General features: G+C 42.2%; 1 protein-coding gene across 1 annotated transcript; it reads right to left on the bottom strand.

Annotated features, from left to right (window-relative positions):
• Positions 1-1,767: 1,767 nt before the first annotated feature.
• On the bottom strand, positions 1,768-16,281 carry FAS (Fas cell surface death receptor). Its single transcript, XM_074592469.1, has 9 exons — positions 15,933-16,281; positions 8,363-8,528; positions 7,643-7,777; positions 5,562-5,673; positions 4,989-5,053; positions 4,542-4,622; positions 4,347-4,420; positions 3,822-3,846; positions 1,768-3,041 (listed from the first exon to the last, which is right to left on the bottom strand). The coding sequence occupies exons 1-9, from the start codon at positions 16,059-16,061 to the stop codon at positions 2,626-2,628; spliced, it is 1,203 nt and encodes a 400-aa protein (XP_074448570.1). The 5' UTR covers positions 16,062-16,281; the 3' UTR covers positions 1,768-2,625.
• Positions 16,282-23,016: the final 6,735 nt, after the last annotated feature.

Genomic DNA, 23,016 nt, shown 5'->3' with positions numbered 1-23,016 from the left:
ATGACTCATTGCTCAGGGACTTTTTTTTTTTGCCCATCCTCATGGGACTGAGATTGGGGAATTCCAGTGTGATGAAAGAAAAATTTCTCATTCTATTTCACTGTCAAAAATTTATGAGGTTTGCTACCTCCGTTTTAACATCTGCCACCAAAGCCCTGAGAGGAGGACAACCTTAGTTTCTGGTGGCCAGATGCCTCACTCTGAGAGATAAAGCCAGAAGCGAAGAAAACCCAAGATTCAAACCAAGCACCTGCCAATATACCCTTAAGCTACATTTAGCTTAATAGGGTAGGACGTGGTACAGGCTTGTCTACCAGGATTTGTGAGAGCATGGAGCTTTCCTTCCTTCCTGTCTTGGCTGTGCTTCTACATAACTGCAACAAGAAAGATGGCACAGCCTACACCACTGCCCATGCTGCTTTTCTGAAAGGCAGATGTTTTATTCTCCTTTATATGTAGAATCACAGAATGGTTCGGGTTGGAAGGGACCTTAAAGATCATCTAGTTCCAGCCCGCTGCCGTGGGCAGGGACACCTCCCACTAGACCAGGTTGCTCAAAGCCCCATCCAGCCTGGCCTTGAACACTTCCAGGGACGGGGCATCCACAACCTCCCTGGGCAACCTGTTCCAGTGCCTGTTGGAGCCTGGCCAGACCATGGCAATGAGTAACGCACTGTCACAGCATGTCAGATGTGTACACAGATAGCACAGATGCAAGTCATTTATACAACGCTATGCCTTAATCAGTCCATAGGTGCACAAGTCTGGTACATGGATATCAAACCACCCAGCTACAGCAGCCTGAAGGTTTTCCTTTGAGAAGCAGCACGGTGTGGGCATTTTGGCAGTATACTAGTGTCAAGCTGGTTGATTAGACACTTAGAAAATGCAGAAAGGTTAGAGGCTGCAAAGTGGGGTGGAAGGTTTTTCCAAGAATTTAGGATCTATGTGGTGCTTGAGATCTGAGGAAGAGCTGTACAACCTAAGCCGGGTCTGGGAATAGTAATGAAACGTGCTCTGTGGCCTTCAGACCTTCCACGGGTCAAGTCTATGAAAGGCTTAAAGTTTTTGAAGGTAATCTAAGTTCTCCTTTTCCTTTCAGGTTCCTGCTTAATGCCATAGACAGATTTCTCGCTGTTTTCAAGGGTCACACACCCTTCGAAGCACCTCACTTCCAGCAACATGACCTTTTGGAGCAGCCCCACATGGCTGTGGGCACCCAGCATTGCCCCGGGGGTGATTGCTGGCACCGGGCACCCTGCTGACAGACCTGCCCTGCCCTGCCCTGCCCACAGCCCTGGGGCCAGGTGGCAGCAATTGGACCTCACCAACACCCTGGCTGGCAGCTGGGAGCAAGCCCAAGCCCAAGCCGGTCTCCTCACATTTTGGCTGTGTCCTGACACTGGCTGGAGATTCTCTCTAGGGAACCAATGGCAGAGCCAAAGAAGAAAGTCATCAGGCTTATGTGTGACCTGGAAAATATCAAACTTTTCCACTGAGGTCGTCTCTTCTGTTCAAAGGTTTCATGAGACTTTGCATAACTGGATGCGTGAGTGGGAACGGCCTTGCTGCAAAGCAGCCCAGCGCTACTGGTTCTTTGAATTTAGGAGCCAAGCACTCTGTGCTCTGTGATGGAAGAAAGGTAAAGTGTGGGTTTTTTTCAGGAGAGTGATCTCCCTTTTTTGTGATTTACTGACCCGAGTAAAAGAAAACCTAAAAATGACATCTATAGGTTGCACCATAAGAAGGAAAGAGAGAAGTCATGCATTATGTGGATTAATTTTTTTTTAATGACAATGATGTTTTCAGTGTATCAGTTCCTGCATTAGAAAAGCTAGTGTTGCAAACCTGCATGTGGAGACTTCATAGCTTGTGCAAGTTGCCTTCCAAAAACCATGCTTGTGTTGTGCTGCTTCCGCTCCTGCTTCTTTAAATGGTTTTAACATTAGAAAAAGCTTGCAATCATTGCAGAGAACAAGGGAAATAATAATTTTTACTCAGTGCTGGGAGCTTTTGCCTAGAAAACTTGCACATCTATACGCACACATATAAATACACACACACATAAAAAACTCTGTATACACACACACAGAGGTGGTTTTATACAAGGGAGAAATTCTATTTACAACACAGTAGAATTTAATTATACAGCAACGTCTATATTAAAAATTAATCAGGTGTATATATTTTTTTTTGTTCAAGTATTCTTCCCGATACACTTCATAGACTCTTAACACCAGTTTTCACTTTGAAAAATGCAACATCCCACCATTTTAATGTAAGCAAAACATTAAATTGATTAAGTAATGCGAGACCACACATTTAGACTAAACCTTTTCTTCAAATAAGAAATGACTTTCTTCTTGTAGTGAATCCTATAGCTAGACTCTTACCATTATACCTTTCAGTAAATAAGCCATAAAACTCCTCCTAGTTCTTAACAACTGAAAAAAAAAAGCTGACACTTTTTTAAAGGAAAGATACTGCTACAAAAATGGTAGTTATTCCTTACTCATATAACTTCCTTGAATCAACTGTCAATGAAAATGGCACTTAAAAGCTTTGTTATTTATATTATTAGAAAAATACTAATTCAGTCAGGAATAATTTTAAAATGACTCTATGCTATGTCTCTTCCAAACTACCAGAAAAGGTTTTACTTAGCTCAGCACTATCATTGTAAGAGTTCCTACTTTCCTGAGTACAGGTTTTGCTTTGCTCAGTGTCATCACTATAAGACTGTCCCCCTTCCTGACAGCTGAGAACAGCTGCCCTCAGTTTTTCCTCAATTTTATCAGCTGCAGCACACATTTTAAGCTCTCTCAGGCTGCTTATTAGGGTTCCATAGGCTCCTTTTATCCCATGTCTTTGATACCAGGCTTGGAACAGCTTAATCTTCTGTTCAGATGTATCATTAAGATTATCCCGAACAGTTTGATCTATGACAGGTTCTGGTACTTGGTGTTTACGAACAAATGTCTTGACTTCCGTGAGTGTCATCTCCTCCACAATACCAGCAACATGGCTGCTCAGGTCAACATCTAGAAGCAGAAAAGAAAATCAGTGCTCTTGGCACTTACATCTTACTGTTCTTTGTCACCTGTGGTCAGGATTGATATTTTTCCTGTCCAAAACAGATTAAGTTTCAGGTATTCATGACTCAGTATGTTTTATATGTGATTTTTTACAATATATAGTGGGTCTGCTTTTACATGTTCCTACCAAATGGTAGATAATTCAAATATTTAGGGTTGCTTCCATACTGCTTTCTACCACTTGAGTCTCAGTTCCCTCTGTAATTTATTCTGTCCTTCTCTGTCATTAAAGCCTGGTCATGCCTCATGTAGCTGTTTTGCTTAAAACGGTGTTGGGAAAGGTCCTGGAACAGGACAGGTCTTTTGTTGTGATAAAGCCTTGGAGCTTATGTTCTCTTCCTATTGTGTGTTACTACTCTGGATTTGCCCTTAAACATAAGGTAGGTTTGTATTTCTGCAGTCCCACTGCTGGGTGTGGGACTTCCCCATTATCATAATTATCTATGATTCTAGAAATCCAGCTTGCTGCCTCCTAGTGTCTGTACCACATGCAGAACAGAAATTCACCTGTTGTCAATTAGTAATTGCTTCCTATACAACAGAAATTCCTCCTGAGGCAAAGCTTTCATGATAGCACTAGATGACTTAATAAGCACAGTATGAACTAAGCGTTCACTGTTGTGCTAGAATGACAGCTCTGGGCAGTGGCAAAGTCCACATAAAAATACTCTTTTTTTAGTGTAGGATTTTCTTCTACTGAATTTTGAGAAATTACATGTCTCTTACCTGTGTATATGAGAGGTACATTCTCCTGAAAAGAGAAGAAAGAGAGAAATGGGTAGAAATAAATTTTGTAAAAACACCAACCTTGTATAAGAGGGCAAACACATTTCATGACACTTGACTTCTGTAATTTTCTTTTCGTTTTCTCCATGATTCCCCTGTTCTTTGAGCAAAGTAATCAGATTGGACAGATAGGCCTCTTTTGACTTGGGTAAGTTTGGGGAATCACCTCACAATTGCTATTGCCTAAAAGTATGCACGGGGACAGGTACCCTGGGTCAGCAGAGGCCTGATGATTTATGAAGTTTTGATCTGGGTCGTTTAACTTAGGAAGCACATCAACAAATCCTGAAGAAATATTTCAGGGTTTCTCTTACTTCTCCCAGAAGAGTCCTCATGGTGAAATTTACTTCATTAACGTCACAGAAGAGTGGCACGTACATGCTTGGGGAGTCCCAGTGTAATTTAAATGGAACAAAGTTCCCTGCACGAAGCTGAGTTTTTTGTGATCCAAGCAACGATACTTACACCAGAAGAATCTGGTTTGGGAACTACTTCATCTAGGTTCCCCTTGATAGTAAGACCCTTCTGTCTTCTCATGTCTGAAACAAATAAAGCAATTTTAAAATCTCCTCTGGATTCCAAAGAATATAATACATCTGAGTAAGCAGCTGAACATCTTATTCAGAGTATGACAGGAATAAGGAACAGGGAATCACTTACAGCAGATTAGTGCTACAGCTCCTCCTAATAGTGTTAACATAATTATCAAAGTAGTGGCCCACCATGGGAATCCTGTTTTTGCTGGAACATTGGAAATATTACGTGAAAGTTAAGTCAAGAAATGAAATACAGCAACACACTCTGAATTTTAAACAAGATTGTGTCAGATTATAAAAACCTTTTTGTTGTCTCTTAACGGCAGAAGCTACCTCTTTGGTAAAGTCTTACCTATCACGAGTTGCCCCTAAAAAGGACTAATAGCTCCTACATCTGCACAGTGATCAAGGGAAAAGAGCAACCAAGCTCCACAGGTCAGTATGGGGCCCAGTAGATAATGATACCCTTAGCTCTCAGGAATGACTATGGGTCATTGTACAGAACAGTACCATTGCAATAGCCCCTCAAAGTACAGCAGGTGCTGGACCAGGCTAGGTTTTAAAAAGGTACCTTTAATTCCACACACGGTGTCTGAAGTTGAAGTACATTGTTTTTCAATTACGCCACTTTCACATCTGCAGAAAACATGAACAAAAATTATTATGGGATTTGTTTCTCTTTTTATGAAGTCCGTCAACAGAGCAAATAATAATCTTCTAACACTTTTTATCAGCTAAATATTTAATTTATCAAGATGTTGAAGTTTGGAATTTAATAGGTATGAAAATCGCATGGAAAGGTGTGGGAGTAGAAAAAGGTGTGGAAATTATTTTCTAGATGTAACAGTAGATCACAAAAAGACAACAGGAAAGCTCAGATACGTTTTTCATTACATTTCTTGAAAAGTACATAGAGACTTGGTGGATGTGTACAAATTTTTCTGCGTGCCTTTGGAAAGCCTGCATGGATGGCAAGCTAAATTGACAGACTTAAGTCAGCTCAACAAGCTAAGCACAAAGGCAAACTACTATGTTTTCCATCGGGTTACAGATTACCTTATCTTGTCTTGAAACTGGCTGGAAAAAAGTGTGACAACATATGATATTGACAATTTCATATTTAATGATGGATGCATAAACTTACATGGTACATTCATGACACTGGCCACACGGTACAGCAGAATTGCAAAAATGGTTCTTTACACAGGTACATTCCGTGTTCTGTCCTGGGGTACAGTTCTTTGCAACCTCCAAATCTAAAATAGATTTCTTAAAGTTTATTAGTTTGAAAAAGTAGGCCTTAAAAACAGGCCTCTGCTCACAAGCTCTTGCCCTCAGACTTACACACTTTCAGCTCTACCACTGCTGGCACTGGTGAGGCTTAACTGTAGGAACGACATAGGTTTTATAAAGAGCCCTGCTGCCGGAGTACTGGAAATATGGAGGTGGCAAAGAGACCTCTGCTGGCCAAGAGCTCAAAGAACCGATCACACGGTCAAGTACTTCCTAGAAGAGGACTCATTTGGCACTGACAAATGTTGTCAGCTTCTTTTTCCCGTTCAGAATTGTAAAGCCAGGAGGAAACTCAGAAGATCACGTAACCCATCTCCCTGCTTGATGTCAGAGACAAGTTCTTTACTCTCCCTGACAGACAAGTTTATCTCTTCTTGAGGACCTCCAATGGTGAGGAATTCCACTCTCTTTTAGCTAACATATTCCCTGCTTAAGTATTAAAACAAGTGAATTAATTTTGTCCTATCCTCAGTGTATATTATGAAGGTACCTCCATCTATGAAAAATTATTTCTGCATTAAAAATTACTTTAAGTATCTACCTACTATGAAAGCTATTTTCATAGGCATGGAGGAATAGAAGAGAATTTTTGAGTTATCACATTCAGTGCCCTGCTGTAACCAGCAAACGTCTTATCTTTCCAAATTTGATGGAGCTCTACTGTGAAACCAGTGCTGAAGCCATTCGCGAAAATACCAAACATTAATGATCCTAAAAACAGTTCTCATGGAATTTCAGTGGTAATTTTCCTCCTGCCTAATGTTTTCTATTGACTGCTCTTCAACTACATTCTTGTCCATGGGATAAAGTGACTAGTCATCCCATTACCCTTTCTTTCTTCTTCGGTTTAACTGATAGTTTCCTTTGTGGCACTGTACAAAATGTTGAATTATTTTGCTGTACTCAACTTCATTACCCATCCAAAAATGCTTATTATAGTAGCTAATGAGAGGAAAATTTTGTATGTATATGGAGTGTTACAGGAAGGGGAAAGCACTAAAGATTGGTATTCCAGCAGGTGATGTGAGTACAACTATACTGGCGTTAAGAGCTCTTTCTCCGCTCACCAAACTCGATTTTGCATATGAGGAATGTAAAAGTATCATTCCCTAAACCCAGGTATACTAGAACTACAGGACACCTTGTGGAACAGTTTAATGGATTAAAAAAAAATAATAATCCATGATGGGTATTTATGTAGCAAGGCAACAGGTAGTGAATTTCTGGAACCTGGTGTCTCCCAGAAGGTTCGTGCACAAAGGGCTCATAACTGGATACTAAAATAACTAGGTAGGGATGGCCCTTCTAACATCCTTTCCCACAACTGTGGATGCTGGCAGACATTGCAGGGAACAGACCACAGAAAGTAGAAAAGTTTGTGGTTTCTCTAAATAGCATCTCTTGCCTCCACTGATGAATGCAGAATACTGGAGTAGGTGGACCACTGGTCTGACCCAGTAGGGCATGCCTACAGTCTCGTAATTTGATCCTATATCCTACACAGCATCTTGAATCTATAAAAGACATCACTATATCAGCTCCAGCAATTTTAAATAATTAATTATAATTAATAACATGAAAGACTATGAAAGAAACTACTGGGAATTCTCCCACGCCTGCCTCTTACGACACCCCTCTTCTCTTAAGCAGATGGTGAAGAAGAGAGCTTTTCTTCCTTGATTCTAACCAGTTTGCATGGGGTCTGCGTTGCAAGGACTGCTTTGCCTGAGCAAAGGCAGATACAAGGAGAAATAATGGACCAACATAGCGTGTTCTTCCTACTTGGTGCTTGACAAAAGGGAACTGGAGGATCAAGTTATGACTTTGTCATTAATTCCTTCATGTACTACCACTATAACATTTTAATCTCATGCTCAGTCAAATCCTTTTGAATTTGAGCCATTGCTAGAGTTGCTATTTCTATAAACGTACTAAATGTTCCGTCGCACGAAGAGCATCTGAAACACTCGTCCAAAGCATTGACATGATCTATGTACTCCTTCCCATTTTGACATGGAACACAGTGTTTGCTAATATCTGTTGGACACTTGATATTTTTAACAAAACCTGTAGAGAGAGAAAAACAAGAATTAAGATTTGCAATACCTTTGGACAGAAGCCATCAGCTCTAAGACGTATGTCAGACTTTTTTTAATCCCTAATACTTTTTGATTAACAAACGTGGACAGAATCTATATTCTTTACACATATGCTTAGGCTCTTCAGGAATGTAGTATCCATATGATCTGATTATTCCCCCTCTTCCTCCAATTTAGGACTGAAGGAGAACACACCAAACAAAACTGTACAGGCAAAACTGGAAAACCCATGAATATATGTAGTCCTGCAGGCAAAAGCCTGTGCTTGCACTTTTTAACCTCTTTCAAAGACGTGTATGTAATTCTTGTCTCTTCTGTGACAAGCATGTTATGTGAGAACTGCTATCTGTAGTGAAAAGTTACTGGTGCACTCAGCTCAATAAATACTTTTGAAGTGTCTGATGTCCTGTAATAGAGAAAGATAGAGCCAGAATGAAGCATTGCATCCAACAAACCACAGCATGCTGGTTAGCTATCCCAGTAGAAAGCAATTGTGCATGTTGTGGTTTCCACTCTTAATGACTTTTCAACACAGTCTTACAATACTACTCACCACGTTCACATTTCTTGCAACACTGATCATCTAAATTGTATTCGTCCTGGTTACAGTTAGTTTCCCTCTTAGCAATGATCCTCCTTGTAATTAATTTATTGTGCAGTATGTTTATTAGAGCTTCAGTATCATTTTTGCACTGCATTTCAGTAATTAAGACAACAACCTAGGAGAGATGAACAGCAAGTTAGAGAAAAAAAACTGTCAAGGACTATAGGTGTGTTTTACTACTAGCCCAGAATTACATCAGTACCGTTACTCTATTGCTAAACATATTGATATTCACCCCTTTATTAAAGTTGTTCATTACTTCAGAAGAGTTAATGGACAATGAGGACACATACTAGATTTAATGCTATCAACCCTACCACTGCAGGTGCTGATCATTTGAACATGAGTGCTTGAGAACAGGCCCACACATCTGAGTTGTAACAATTACCTCATATGCCTAATTATAGTGCAAAGCAAAGGAACTCACGTTATTTTCTTGAAGAGCTTTCTCTGTCTCAGATCACTGTGCCTAAATCTGCCCTTTCTTAGCCACTAATAATAATCTTCCATACAGAACTTCCTTAATTCTAATTATATCTTTCTTAATTTCTTGCCACCCTATTCCCGCTTGAAAACTGAAGTTTTTCTGAAGAAAAAAAATGGAACGTTTAAATCTCAGCCAAAAATACCTTATTTCTAAAATGATTTTTGTCTTTGTTTTCCAATTCAATTACTTTTCTCCTAGCAGATGATGCCTATATATTCCTGAAAGAAATAGCACTCTTTTCAAATTAATTTACATCTCAGTCCATTTCTTTGAATCCACCATCAAGTTAAATTGCTTGTTTTTTTTATTTTTTTTCCCCTATTACTAGTCAGTAGTAACTTTACTAGCCATCACCACTCTGCTTCTTTTTGTGATAATAAGAAAGTACTGTGGACCAGAGGCCAAACTATTCTTTTTTTTCTATTTTGGGAGTAAAGAGGGAAAGGGAGAAGGACAGATCTGCTATAGTTTGCCTTTCTCTTGGCAATAGTCTGTGGCGAATTCTGTATATACTTTGCATGCATTAGGTATGAGGTGTCTGTATAATGGAGCAATGTAACACTTGTTGGCCACAGAATTAGATTCCCTCCTAGAAATATTATTATATGGGAGAGATAAAGGACAGCCTGCCTTTATTTAACACAGTTTCTGCTGATAGTTTGGAGTAATCTTCATGATTTATTTTACTTGTGTGTTTCTAACTATCTGTGTGAAGCTATAACAGAAAAAATTAAGGCAGTCCTTGTCTTGAAGAGTTTGAAGTCTTAACATCTAAGTGGAGCTCCATGTTCATTGTTCTTACTACTCTTTAATTGGAAAAAAAAAAAAAGTTCAGCATTTCACAAAAGACCCAAAGACAGACACTATCAGGGACACTGGAAAAGGAGAAAATGACACCTCCGAAGAAACTGAGCAATGCTATTGTCTTTGGCAAAATAAAAGAACAGGCCAAGTTGTGAAGGAGAGGGATGATGGGGTACCTTTTTCAGAAAGGGAATACATTGCAATACAAAGAAACTGCTGAAGCCTCATACCAACAGCACAGTTCATGGACTATAAAAATTCTGCTGATTAGATTAACTCAGATTTTAAATGGGCATGCAAAATGCTTTGGTTTGAATAATTTAATTTTAATTTTTTCTTAGATATTTGAAAGAGGTTAATTATGAATGGTTGGTTATCTTTGAACACGCTTTTTTTCCACCCCCTGACAGGGGGTGATATTTAATGGCTGATTAAATCAGTCTTCATGATTTTCTGTGAAACTGCTCAGATGCCAACCATAATTTTAGTTAGATGCAGAAAACTCTTTAATTATCTTAAATACTAACTTCCTGAAAAGTGGGTTTGGATTTTAAACTGGGCTCTCAAGTGAAAGAAGTGTTATCTGTGGCTAATTATCTGAAGTAACCAAGACAACCACTGCCTGCTGACTTCTACAAGCAGACACTCCTTTTGATCCTATTGACTTTTTTTTTTGATCCTATAGACTTTTGAGTCTATTCAGAGATGGGAAGGTGAAAAGCATTTTCTTTCCTTGGCAGCCATCTGTTTTAAAATTTATATAATATTAGTTACTAGACTGAAATTAAGGAGGTCTGTCTTTGCACCTGGAGGAGCAGCTTCAGCTGCTAAAAAAAAGTGGTTTAGCACTCAAGAAGCTGTGGGTACGGAATGCTCAGCCCATCACTTCCCCACTTCAGTGCTCTGACTCTCTTCCTTTGCTGCCAAAGCTTTGAGGGTGCTCTTCTCCGAATCCCAGTGTACTGGTGTTAAAAGGTTAAAGTTAATGTACAGCCTTACCAGAAGCTGTCAAATCGATGTGCCAAATCAGCATGATTTGTTTTCCTTTTGCCTGGGAGAACTGAAAAAACTGGTACAGGCTGCCCAGGAAGTGGTGGAATCACCATCCCTGGAGGTATTTAAGAGATGGGTACACATGGTGCTGAGGGACATGGTTTAGTGGTGGTTTTGGCAGTGTTAGGGATGGTTGGACTTGATCTTAAAGGTTCCTTCCAACGCAGACGATTCTATGATTCGGTGATTGGCCCCACACCGCCATCGGTCCTCCGCCATGTGTTGGACTGGGCCGAGGGAGGGGATGGCCACAGCGCAACACTGGGGGGACATGTTTCATCCTGTCTCTCTGAACTGGAGGATCATGACACCCCGACCGGCATGCCCAGCAAGCAGAAGGGTCTGGAACCACGGTGGTCCTCCAGGCTCCCTCCTCCTTGCTGGCCCCCACAGCTGTGCTGGGAGAAGCTCTGTACTCAGAGGAACACCCTGTGTCCTCCTGACAGCACCCTAATCTCCCCTTTTTAGACCAGAGAAATCAAGCCAATCTGGGGAGGGGGGAGAAGACCCTGGACAACAGCAAAGAGAAGAGGGAGAGTGAAGATTACAACAGCCCAAATGCACCCGGGCAGGGCAACTGAACAGCACTGGCAAAGCCCAGAGCATGCACAAAGAAAGAAAAACATCCAGACAGTCATGCAGAAAATGGGATATAATGAAAGAAGGAAACATCTTTGTAAATGACTAATATCAGTAATACTTAGCTGAGTTTCTTTTTGTGCTTACTGAAAGCTTGCAATCACTGTGTGTGCACAGACGCAGCCTTCCCTCACGCAAACAAACCTCTCCACCTCTTGCTTATGCTTTTATACAAATGAGCTATGCTGATACAGTGAGGGAGGACAGAAATATAACACTTTTTGGTGGAAGCCCTCCGTTTTTGCTCACAGAGATGAACTTCCTGGTATGCTTACAAGAAGAGGGGATCACTTCTCAGAATTTAAGCAGCACCAAACACCTACATCAGCTCTGCTTGCAGGGGTGTCTTACACTGCCTTCCTGTAAGAGGAATAATGAGAAAACTCTGGAGATTTTTCAAAGCAACACCCTAATTTTTTCGCGCTTTTTTTCTCCTTCTGGATTTGCACCCTCTTAAAAGCAATCCATTTGCCATATAAAAATTTTGGTGTGTCTTATAAGAAAAAAAAAATATCAGTAGTCATTTAGCTTCCTGTGCCCACCTTAATCGCTTTCCTTGTTGTCACTGAGTGCTAACAGCGGAAAGGAAGCACTTTAGGGGCTTTTACGTAAGCAAGGGTGGTAGGTGCTTTTTTATGATGCGTACATTCAAACAGCGTCTGTATGTTTCAAGCCTAAAATGACTCACAGAGGCTGTTGTACCTTTCTCATCGTAACCTAAAAAATAGTTGTCATACCTAAACTGAAGATTTAGGTTGAACTAAGCAATCAGTGGGAATAAAATCAATCAATTGGGTATGTCTAACGTTAGCACAATCCATAAAAGTTATCACATGAGCCCAAACGTTTTGGTTTCTCTCATTTTGCATTGCCCAGGCATTTAAGAGAGCTTTCTACCTCCTCCCTCTCCTTCACTCCTAGAGAGTCCTCTAAAATGCTTTCACCAACAGGCGTCTGCTAAGGAGACTTATAAAACCTGTTTTCATCTGTGTTCCCAGGGCACAGTGACAGGAAGTTCAGTTTCTTTGAAAACTCGTGTCATTTGGGAATTCTCAGGCCTCCAATTCTTCCTGTATCAGAGGATTCTTCATAACGGGTCAACTTCCTTCAAGTAAGTGTTTCAGCAGTCCTACCTTACGGGGATGTAATCGCAGCTTTGGAAGTGTGTGAACATGTTATTTGCATACAGGACTTTTTAAAGCTTTACAACTTTTAACCCTGAGAAAAAAAATAATTGTCTCTGTTATCTTTATAATGCACTTTATTTTTTGCAAACCACTTCTCCCATTTCTAATCCATAAAATGCCTGTGGATGAGAAGCCTGATGCCTTCAGAACTTGGTGGCCTTTTTTTTCCACTCCACATTTGCTACATGGGGAAACGTGCATGAGCTCATCAGGGGCTTTCTAAGTGTTAAAAAGGGGGGAAAGGGGATTTTTCTTGCTTTTTTTGCTTAGTGGGAGCTGAGAAAAACTGTAACTCATTTTCTGAGTTTTGATTTGCTTCTGGTACTTTTGACAAATGGTTGCTAGAGTTAGCTCCATTTTAATATAGTTTTCTATGTAATTAATCTCCCTTGTGATAACCCTGTCAGGCTGGCTTTTTCAAAGAGTAAGTAATTTCACAGCGCTTGTTAGGAGGATTCTCTACTCCAATTCTTTTGCTATGATAACTGATTTCTGCTTCCAATATCTCCAGTATCATTTTCCCCCCATCTCTTTCTTTTTTTTCCCACCGAGGCAGAAGTTGATAGTTTGCACCAAATTAACCACTAAAAATAGTATTTTGTGTTCTAAAATCTTTTATGAGAAGGACAAAAGGAAGCCAGTTCTATTTTCTGAAGCCCAGCAATGGGAGTTGGTATTTCCCCACAACTGGAAGCATCCTGAGCTTCTTAAATTTCAAGTGAGATGAACGTGTTTGGTGCCTGTCAGAGTAAGAAGCCTCAGTTACTGTCCAGTGTCTTAAAATAGTCACTGTCTGAATTAAATCCATTACTATTTCACGTCCCAGATGGCTCACATGCAAATTATGGCAATATATTGGGGGGTGGGAGTTGATGTTTTTCTTTTTTAGTTTTGGTTTTTAGGAGTACTGTACTAGTGAAAACCTAATAAATATTATACAATTTGGGAGAGCTAAAGCGATATTAACAGGTCCTTCCTCTCTTTGATGATGTTGTGGCTAAGGATGAATAAGAGCTGGACAGCACAGAAATTTAGCAACGCTTCCCCCTTTTCATTTTTTAACACAATACAGTTTTCTTGTTGGCACTTTCTCTTTGATCTGTGAGTTGCCTCAAAGATAAAGGCAGTTAACTGTAGAAACGTGAGCAGACAAATGCTTCCAGAATTGGTGCCCTTATACTTGTCACTTCAGTCCTGGGTCATCCCATGACTTTACAGCTGTTTATACATATACATTTAAATGCGTGCATTAGCTGCCTGGGAAATGAGAAAGAAGGGTCAGTGCAGTAATGCAGAAGTCCTGTTTTCAAAGGTATGTCTTCTGAATTTCCAGAAAACTGACCGGTCTGTACTCACATCAGATAATTACAAAACATTTACATAACACTTCACTCTTTAAGATGGCCTATTCCTTCAGAGTGTGTCTCTGACTGGTATGTGGTTTTGCGGCTCGTTTTACAGGGTAAACTTAGATGTTTTCTAACTATGTAGGCCATTGCTATTTTGCATGGCTATCCCTGCAACTGCTTCTACTTTAGTGCAACCTGGAGTTCCTTGCAAAATTGAGGTCTCGTTCAACAAACTACTTTCATGTTCTGGCTTAATCAAATTAGTATTTCAAACACTGTCCAGGTTTATAAGTAGTGGAACAACATGCTAATAAAAAAAAAAACAAAAACATATTTTTTAAAAAAATAGAAGGTATGTGGGAGTGCCATGGTCTTTCTAAGGGGTACTGAAATTTGGAAACAAGTAGAAAATAAGAATAGGAATGAGAGGAATAATATTCTCTGAGAGCAGCATGATAAGAGAAAGTATTTTTAAATCTTAATTTATATTCTGCATAGTTCCAAGATACTGAGCTAGACTGACATTTCTGCTTAGTTGTTTGCTGCTCCTATACCGGAATAGATAATACACGCTTCCATCAGCATCTGAAATTTCTTCTTTGTATTCAACTATGTCCCGGTACTTTGTGTAGGGGCATGGATATAATCCTCTGAATCCCTTCAAACAGTTTATTACCTGTTATATAGTAAATCAGATCAGAATTTGAGTCAATTTTACCTTAACACCTGATTTTAACCTGCCAAACCCCAAAGCAAACTACACTCATTCGCAATGTAACCACACTGTGAAAGAGATTTTGAATGTGAACTCCCATGACTTCTCTCTGAAAGAGGTGAGAAGTGAGGCTGGGGAAGCAATGCACACTGCATCCACCCTTCCAGGCAGGTCACGACTTGGCTGTGCAGTGGGGCTCAATGCCACCTGCCTGGTCCCCACTACCCTGCCCCTGCGCTCCTGGGGCAGGGATGCCTCGGGCAGCTCTGCCAGTGCACAAGCAAAGCCAGTGTATCTGTGTCTGCATGTGCCCAGGTCCCCTGCCCAGCAGCTTGCTGCCACTACAGCTCCTTGGCCTAATGCACCTGTACTGGCGGAGCTCCCCATGCTGAAACGCTTCCTTATCTTCCTTGTTGGCAGCAGCCCTTCAAAATGAGTGTTTGCGAAGGTAACTCTGCTGATGACAGTCAGACATGTGACCTGAGCTCTGAAGCTACAGACTCATACTGTGCACAGGGGATGATTAAGGCAAGAAAGGAAGGCCCTGCCCCATTGCTTCCAGTAAACGCTCCACTTTATGCCAGTGGACTTGGACTATTTCTCTAGCTTTTCCTGGGCAGCTGTCAGTAGTGGTTCGTAACTCCTCCACCATAGGTATTTGCTTTTATGTAGCTTTACCAGATCACTTTGTTATGGATCCCTGAGGTGCAGTGCAAGTCAGCTTTCACTAACGCGGTCTTTGCCCGGGCAGATACCCAGCCACCCATCTACCCGTGCAGCCTGTGCGTGGAACCTTCCTCGCCAGCATCTCCGGCCAGATCCGTGTGGCCATGGACTGAGGCCAGTGACAGCTGTCCTTGGGTCCCCCACCTCAATGGCCCACGACCTCATGTCTCTGACAGCCACCTGCATCCATCCCCCTTTTCTTATCCTCCGCTTTTCCGCAACACCCACCTCCCTTCCCCTGGCACCCTAAGAAGTGACTATAAAATCATAAAGTGCCTGAACTTGAAGGTGGGTTTTTTAAAGGGGTAAAAAAAAAAAAAAAATCGCGTAAACGAATTAGCTGAAATCTCGGTGGAGAAAAAAAATAAGTTAGTTATGGCCGGCGGCGATGAGAAGGCAGGCAGCGCCTCCGGCACCGCCGGCTCAGCGCCCGCCTCCCGGCCCGCCTGCGGCTGGCGCCGGCTGGGGCTGACCCGCCGCCGCCCGCGCAGCACCGTCCCGTCCCGTCCCGTCCCGCCCCGGCCGCCCGCCCCGCTTCCCGGCTCGGGCAGACACTTACAAGGAACAGGGGAAGGAGTCCCCGGGCCATGCTGCCGCTGCCCAGCGCTCTCCGGCAAAGCGAAAGCCGCTCGCCCGGTCCCGTCTGTCCGCTGCCGCCTGCGCCCTGCCCACGCCCGGCTCCTCCCATGTTGGTAAACACGGCGCGGGACCGCCCCGCCGCGGCTCGGCTCCGGGGCGGCGCGGGTGGACCGGCGGCTGGCGGCGGGCAGAGCTGCCGCTTCCCCGGCCTGCCCCGGGAGCCAGTTCCCCCCCGGCCCCCGAGGCATTTCTGCGCCCGGCTCCCTTCTGTCACAGGGCGGGGGCAAGGGCACGCCGGCCCCTCTTGGGTGTCGTGGGCACCATGCTCTCGCACCCTACTTGGCAGCTTGTGAATGCCAGGCACGGTCCTGGGGTCACCAAGCCAAGTGCCAAGAGGCTTCGGGCTGGGCATGAGGCATTTGCTTCACGTGCTTCAGCTGCTGGCTAGAGCAGTCGCTTCCCCACTGGGGGAAGAAACTCCAGTTTTGCATTAATGATAAGGACAGCCTTGGGGCAGGGAGTCACGAATCTGTAGGAGTGGAACAGGCATTCAGAATAGGCTAAATTCCTTGCAGCAGAAGATACTGCCTTTTACTGTCCTACTGAAAGGATTACTCAAGCCTACTTTATTTCGTAGCTATTTCCAGTCACTCTTTGTGTTTTGCCTGCAAGCTTTCTGTAGTTTGAAATCCTGGGGGTCTGGCCTTCTTCATAGGGTTAGAAATAACATGGTAATGTCAGTTGTAGATATGTGTTTTGATTTTTCAGGTTTTGACATGATACTGTTGCCTTTGGAAGACCATGGTTGAAATTGAGCTGGTATTTTCATTTTAAACACCATTTTTCAGTGGTTTATGACTCAGATTTTCAGAAACCCTTCAGATTATCTGCTGCTATGGCTCTTAGCTGTCATACAGATAAGCTGGATTCATAACGTTGTGAAAACATAGCTGCTGTTTTAAATATTTCAGGCTATTTAACCACTTCCGGATAAACCGAGATGTACTGCTGACACGTTTGTAGAGATGCTGCCTTTGGAGTATCCTTTAACAATCAACTTTTTGCCTTTCCAGGGTCAGTATGGAGTATGACGAAGGAGAGGCACCTCTCTTGGGTGCAGTGCCCGTGTTACATGTCTGTAGTTCCTACTGGGCAAACCCAAATCATTTTGTACCCGAGGCTGTTAATTTTAGCGGAAATTTGCGTGTGGGCCGGGGTAGAGCAGGGACTGCGAGCAGCGTTGTCCGGATCTGCTGCAGCAGAAAGGTAAGTAGAGTTGTTTCCAAATTCATCACTTGGGGTATTACGGTTTGTCCTAAAAACAAAACTTGACATGACTGGGCCCTCAGCAGACATCGCTTAGCATTCACTGGCACCTCGGTGTGCTTCATGCCCTAATTATCTGGTATCTTCCACTAATGTAGCTCACATCTGTTAGGCGTGTGCGGTTTGTGCTCTCCCCGCCCCCCTGGAGGTGTGATGACTGCATGTGTCTGTTTTGCGGTGGAGTGTTTTTGTCTTGGTAGGGAGCTTTGAGAAGCCGCCAGATTCTTGTCAAAACGTGTCTGCATATGACTTGGATTCATATCTCATGTTGTTAATAACTGTAGCTGTTGGGGTTTTTTTTTAATATATGTAACAGACACAAACCAAGAGAGATCAATGTGTTTGGAGGACTTTGCGTTTGTTGTTCGACTATCCTGAGTTGGTATCGGTGAGCTCTGCAAGGCCAGTGTTTTCATCTTTGCACTGTTCTTTGGGTTGCAGCAGCTTTTTTTGGCTGGTAAAAGTGGCAGCCTTGACTAATTTCTTTCCTCACCCTTCATCTAAAGCTTAATTCAGGTGTCAGTTGAGAAGCGCCAAGTGGGAGTACAAGACGCTGCACTATTTTTCTTACCAGCAGATGGCCTTGCACCTTTCCTAACATGCAGAGACGGATCAGAGTGTAGTGGGATCAAATTCTAGGAGCAGTTAACACACAGGAGACTGACTTTTTAGTTTCTTTGCAATTCTACCTTTGAAAATGTAAGGTTTTGGAATTAAAGTGAAGTTTTTGATTTATTTACTGGGCTGGTTTGATTTTGTGTTTGGGGTTTTTTTCTTGCTATTGTTATTCCATGTCCACATATGTGCAGTGGTCATACGAAATTCTGTTCAAGATAGCTGCAAAAACACCCGAGGAATAATTTTGGGCACACACGACTGCAGTGTTCTGGCTTTGAGAGCTGCTGAGTTGGAATCTATATTCATGTCTTGACTGGCATCAAACCTTTGCTTCCCTCTCCAGAGGCCTCCTTGCACCTAGAGAAACTGGCTCCATCAGGACGTTATGACCTTATGAATTGCTAAGTTTTTGAGAAGGCTGACTTAATTAGTCTCTCCAGGTGAAGAAAAATTTGTCAAGGTGAAATAAAGCATGACTTAGGCCCCAGAGGCCTGTGCATTGTATTGGTCTATCTCAAAACGTTGAATCCATATTTATATTCCAGAGTGAAAATAACAGAGGTGGTGGGGAAAGCATAAGATCTGTCTGGCTTTCCACTACTTCTTTCTTTGTTAAATTGTTTCAGATTTATTTTTTTTTTTAATATAAATATACATTTTGGTTTTTTTAAATACTTGGTTTAGATTTGTTTTGGCATATTGGTAATTACTTAGCAGTTCTTTTGTACTAAGATTAGGCAATTAGAGCAACGTACTGTAATTTAACCAAAGTAGTTCCATCAAACTTAAATTCTGCTTTAACCTACAACACACATTAGAAGATTATTGTTGCACGGAAGACTTAAACTGGGATTCCTTAGTATAGTAAATCTAGGAGCTGTTGAATTTGAGAAGAGTTATGAACTCCTCACTACAATTGTCTTTCTGTTAGCTTTGCATTTTCTTGTCTTGTATATGTTGACTTATTCCCCTTTCTTTCAACAGATATTAAGTTTGCCTTAAAACGTGGATTAGGGGACACAGCTGTTATATTTGGACAACTTGATTTGGCTGAAAAGGGAGAAATTTAGGAGAGAATACAGAATACATGTTTTGGAGATACTTAAAAAGAAACAATTTTTATGTGATTCACGTTTTGTAAATAACCTGAAGTTTAAAGGGAAGGGGGATAAAGCTCAAACACTTAATAATCGGGCCCAAAGCAAAGTCATTTTGTTTCACTTTCTGTCTGCATTTTGGTGGTTTTTGCTTTTCTGTTTTGCCTCTCCCCTCCTTCTTGTATGTTCAGAACAACCTAGTTTTGACTTTTGGTTCAAGTACTAGGCTGAGTTCACTCAGCATTACTCATGCTGCTGTACTGCATCTCCTTCGTCCTTGGTTCTGTTCTGTGACTCTTGTCACATGCATCAGATCGGGAAAAGATCAGAGTGGCATCAGGCCTTAAATCATCAGCTCTTTCTGAGCACAGTTTTATGGGGGAATGCTTTTCCCTTTGTTTTTCAGATCTTCTGTGAAACATTAAAATGGTGACCTTGCTGCACCCACCAGCTGTGCCCTTTGCTTAATGTTCTTGCAGACTAGAAATGATCAGTAACCCCTGTAACCGTTGGCTATTTTGTTGCAGTGTGATATGGGCAGACTCTGGCAATTCGAGGTTACCCTTTTGCCTTTCTAAGATATTACTTAACCTGGGTTAGTGGTATAGTGAAAGGTTCTTCTTGGTCAGATGATGTGGTCGCAAAGCACTCTACTGGCCCAAACACCCTGTTCGGCGGGTGGAGGAGTTGGTATGACAATGTAGAAGTGTGAAAGCAGTGTGTGATCAGAGGTTTATGAACACCCTGTGGTATTTTTTTTGGTAAGGGTGCTGCATGGTGTTACATCAAATCAGATCAGGGAGTTCTGGCATGCAGCATGTTCCTATTAGAAGTAACAGTGATCTGATACAGAGGCCTGTGGAGCCATAGATGCTAGTGTTTATCTAAAAAAACCCACACTAGCAACAAAACAGAGTGGAAACACAACAAACGAGAGTGGAACAAAACAGAGTGGATACCGAAACTCGTAGCAAGTCGTTTGTCTCCTCTAACAGCTCTCCTCTGGAGAAGGTGGTAAAGGAGGAGTGGAATAGTGCCTGTCACTCTAAAAGCAAGCTGCAACATATGCATGTCCTTTCTCTTGTAATTCAGTTTCTTGACACAGCCCTGGATCCATGCTTTTGTTCAACAGACCCAGTTTGATGACGTCAATGCATTCTTCACAGCAGGAAAAAAAAATAATTTTTCAAACAAACCGAGCATTTCCTTAGACTGGGAAAGCAAACTGGCTGGATGCCTGGTGGCTCCTACAGCCAATCACTATAACCTTACCATAAATGTAGATGTGTTTCTATCTTAGGGTTGATTATTGACTTTATTTTAGCCATGGGACCATCCTGTCCCAGCCCTCTCTGTGTGCACTCTTAACAGTGAGTGCTGAGATCCTGAATGCTGTAGTATTTAGCAAATATTTTGCAAATCACATGGATGCACTTAAAATTTGACTTTGTGACTTGATATATTGTAAAGGCATCTCTTTTAAGAGTTTGCAGAGCTCTGTCTCCATCCAGAACTTGCAACAGGCAGCTTAGCTTCAGAGGTTGGCTGGTGCTCTTTTTTTTTTTTTTTTTTTTTTTCCCCAGGCTAATTTCTCATAGCTGTTTTTTGAGGATGGTGTTACTAATACTAAGACTATGCTTTATGGTTGCAAAGCTTGGTGTACAGCAAATGCTTACTGTCAAATGTGTAACAGATGAACTGTAAAAGCTCTTGAGACAATGTGCTAGGGAGGCTAGATGTTCTTCAGAGGTGAGCAAGGAAGTGTTCAAACCTTTTCCCTTCAGGCACTGCCTAGACAGAGCACTGCTGATTTAGTCTGAGTAGTATTAGTTTCCTGCATTTGTGAGTTAAATCCAAGGCTGAATCCTCTTACTGAGGATGAGAGTGCAAAGATCTGCAGAGGAATGTCTGGAGTTAAAAGGTAAATGTGAGTAAAATGAGGTCTTTAGTTCTGCTTTTAACCTTTGATCTGAAGATGCCAGTAACAGGCGCATCAGATGGTCTTATTTCCGATGTTGAGTAAGTGACACCCAAACAGCCACCCGTCAAGGAAAAAGTTTTTCATAATAAAGTTAACTAAGACAAATGCTATTAAAATTGGAGGTGGGGAGGAGAAGCTAAAGGAAACATTTTTAAAGATCTTAGCATACTGTAGTTGATCAGAATTTCTGAAACTGTAAGAAATATTATGTCTTTTGGGATTTAGTTCCACTGGTTTTCATTACTCTGTCATGCTCCTCTTTCTGGGATATCATCTAACAAGTGAAACCAGCACGCTTGGATAAAGCAATGCCTTATGGCTGAGACTCCAAACTTTCAGTGTTTTTTGGATATCGCTTAACCTTTGAAATTCTTCGGCGGGGGGAGGGTCAGTGACGTGAAAAGTTTTATCCCTCCCACTAACGTCTCAGATGCAGTTTAGCATCCTCTGCGACATCAAACGTTCTTTAGAGCGAGAACAGGATGCAATGATCTCGCCCTGAATGTTTGTCTCCTGGGCACTGCTGTGCGCTGTCAAACAGGGCTTGTGCTTCAGGTCGATGATGGAGACCTTAATTCTGGTCAAGAAGGGCTGTTGTGGTAGGAGCGAGGATTGGAGGTGGTGGGGCTGTCACTGTTCCCTGCCCTCACCTACTCACCCACTTCTACCACACATCTGCACAAACAGAGAAGAGGCCTGGGTGGTTCATGCAGCTACAGGAGTGAGTCATATCTTCTCTGTTCAGCTGCACAGCCCGCTGCATAGTCAAGCTTTTATGAGCATGAAGCAAATTAAATGAGTACGTAGCACAGACTAATTTATATTTCTATCAAAAAGCAGTTGATTGTTTTCTGTCGGTGGTTTTCATCAGCAATTAAATGATGGGCTTAGAAAGCTGTGCATCTCCAGGGGTGGTCATAACAAGAAGGAATACAGTAATGTTTGCTGTTTGTTAAGCAGTCTGTTAAGTTCCCAGATAAGATGTTAGTGGTATTTTTCAGCTGAATAATTTCTCAAATACTTCTTTGAAGCCAAGTATTTCAGAAGAGGCATCCTTTCTGCACTGCACAGTAGCTGCCTCTGCTGCTGTCAGCCAGCTCAGGCAGGAACTGGGACTGGATGGAGAACCGCAGAGGGATGAACAGCAGAACATGCGTTTCTGGTTCCCTGAGATGGACTGGAGAGACTGGTGCTGGCACAGGCCACAGCTTTGATAGCCACAGGTTTCCTATGCATTTCTCCCAGCTCAGGGGTGCTCAGAACCCCCCCTGTCTGGAGGTAGCCTGCTGAGCGGAGGGCAGTTCCTCAGTTTTGTGTGAGAAATGAGGAGGGACTCGCATCCCTGTGTTGTAATAGTGTGAGGATATCGTCTTACCTTCTTGAAATAGAAGTTCTGGACTGGATTCTCAGCTCTCATTGAATCACTTCAGTGAGACGTGATTTTACTTGAGATCAGTGGTAATTTTGATTTTGTCTTGATGTGAAGCTAAGCTTTCACTACACTTGCATAAAGCGGATGCAAAGATACGTTATATCAGTAGCTGGGGACTCCCCTCTCTCTGGGAGGCAGGGCTGGCCATTAGCCCCTTCTCCATTAGCCCCCTGAAGGGGCAGCCCTGTCTGCCCTGCGCTTGCCGCAAGGCAGAGCCTGGAGCATCTCGGCTTGGTGCCGTGAAGGGCTGTTGCTACATGGAGTTTGTTTCTTACTCTCCCAGCTACTGTTCCACTATTCCCGAATGACCTGGTACAAACCCCACATGTTTTCTTTTCAGGGGGCCTACCTGAGAAACAGGATCTGACAAAAACAAGAAGAATAACTATAAATTATTAAAATCAAGGTAATGGGGAAGGTTTAGCCCTCATGAAGAGAGTACCTTGTATTGTGTAAGCCAAAAAAAAAACGAAAACAGATGTTATCACTTTTTCCCAAGTGGTGTTGTCCCCTGTTTCCCCCAGCCTATTTTTCTGAGAAGGCCTGGCCAATTGCAGTGCAAGAGGTGCTGAGTTTTTAATGCTTTAAAATACTATAGCAACACTGTTTT

The sequence above is a fragment of the Larus michahellis genome, chromosome 6 (genome assembly GCF_964199755.1).
Source record: "Larus michahellis chromosome 6, bLarMic1.1, whole genome shotgun sequence".
NCBI lineage: Eukaryota > Metazoa > Chordata > Aves > Charadriiformes > Laridae > Larus > Larus michahellis.
This window is presented reverse-complemented; position numbering and strand designations above follow the sequence as displayed.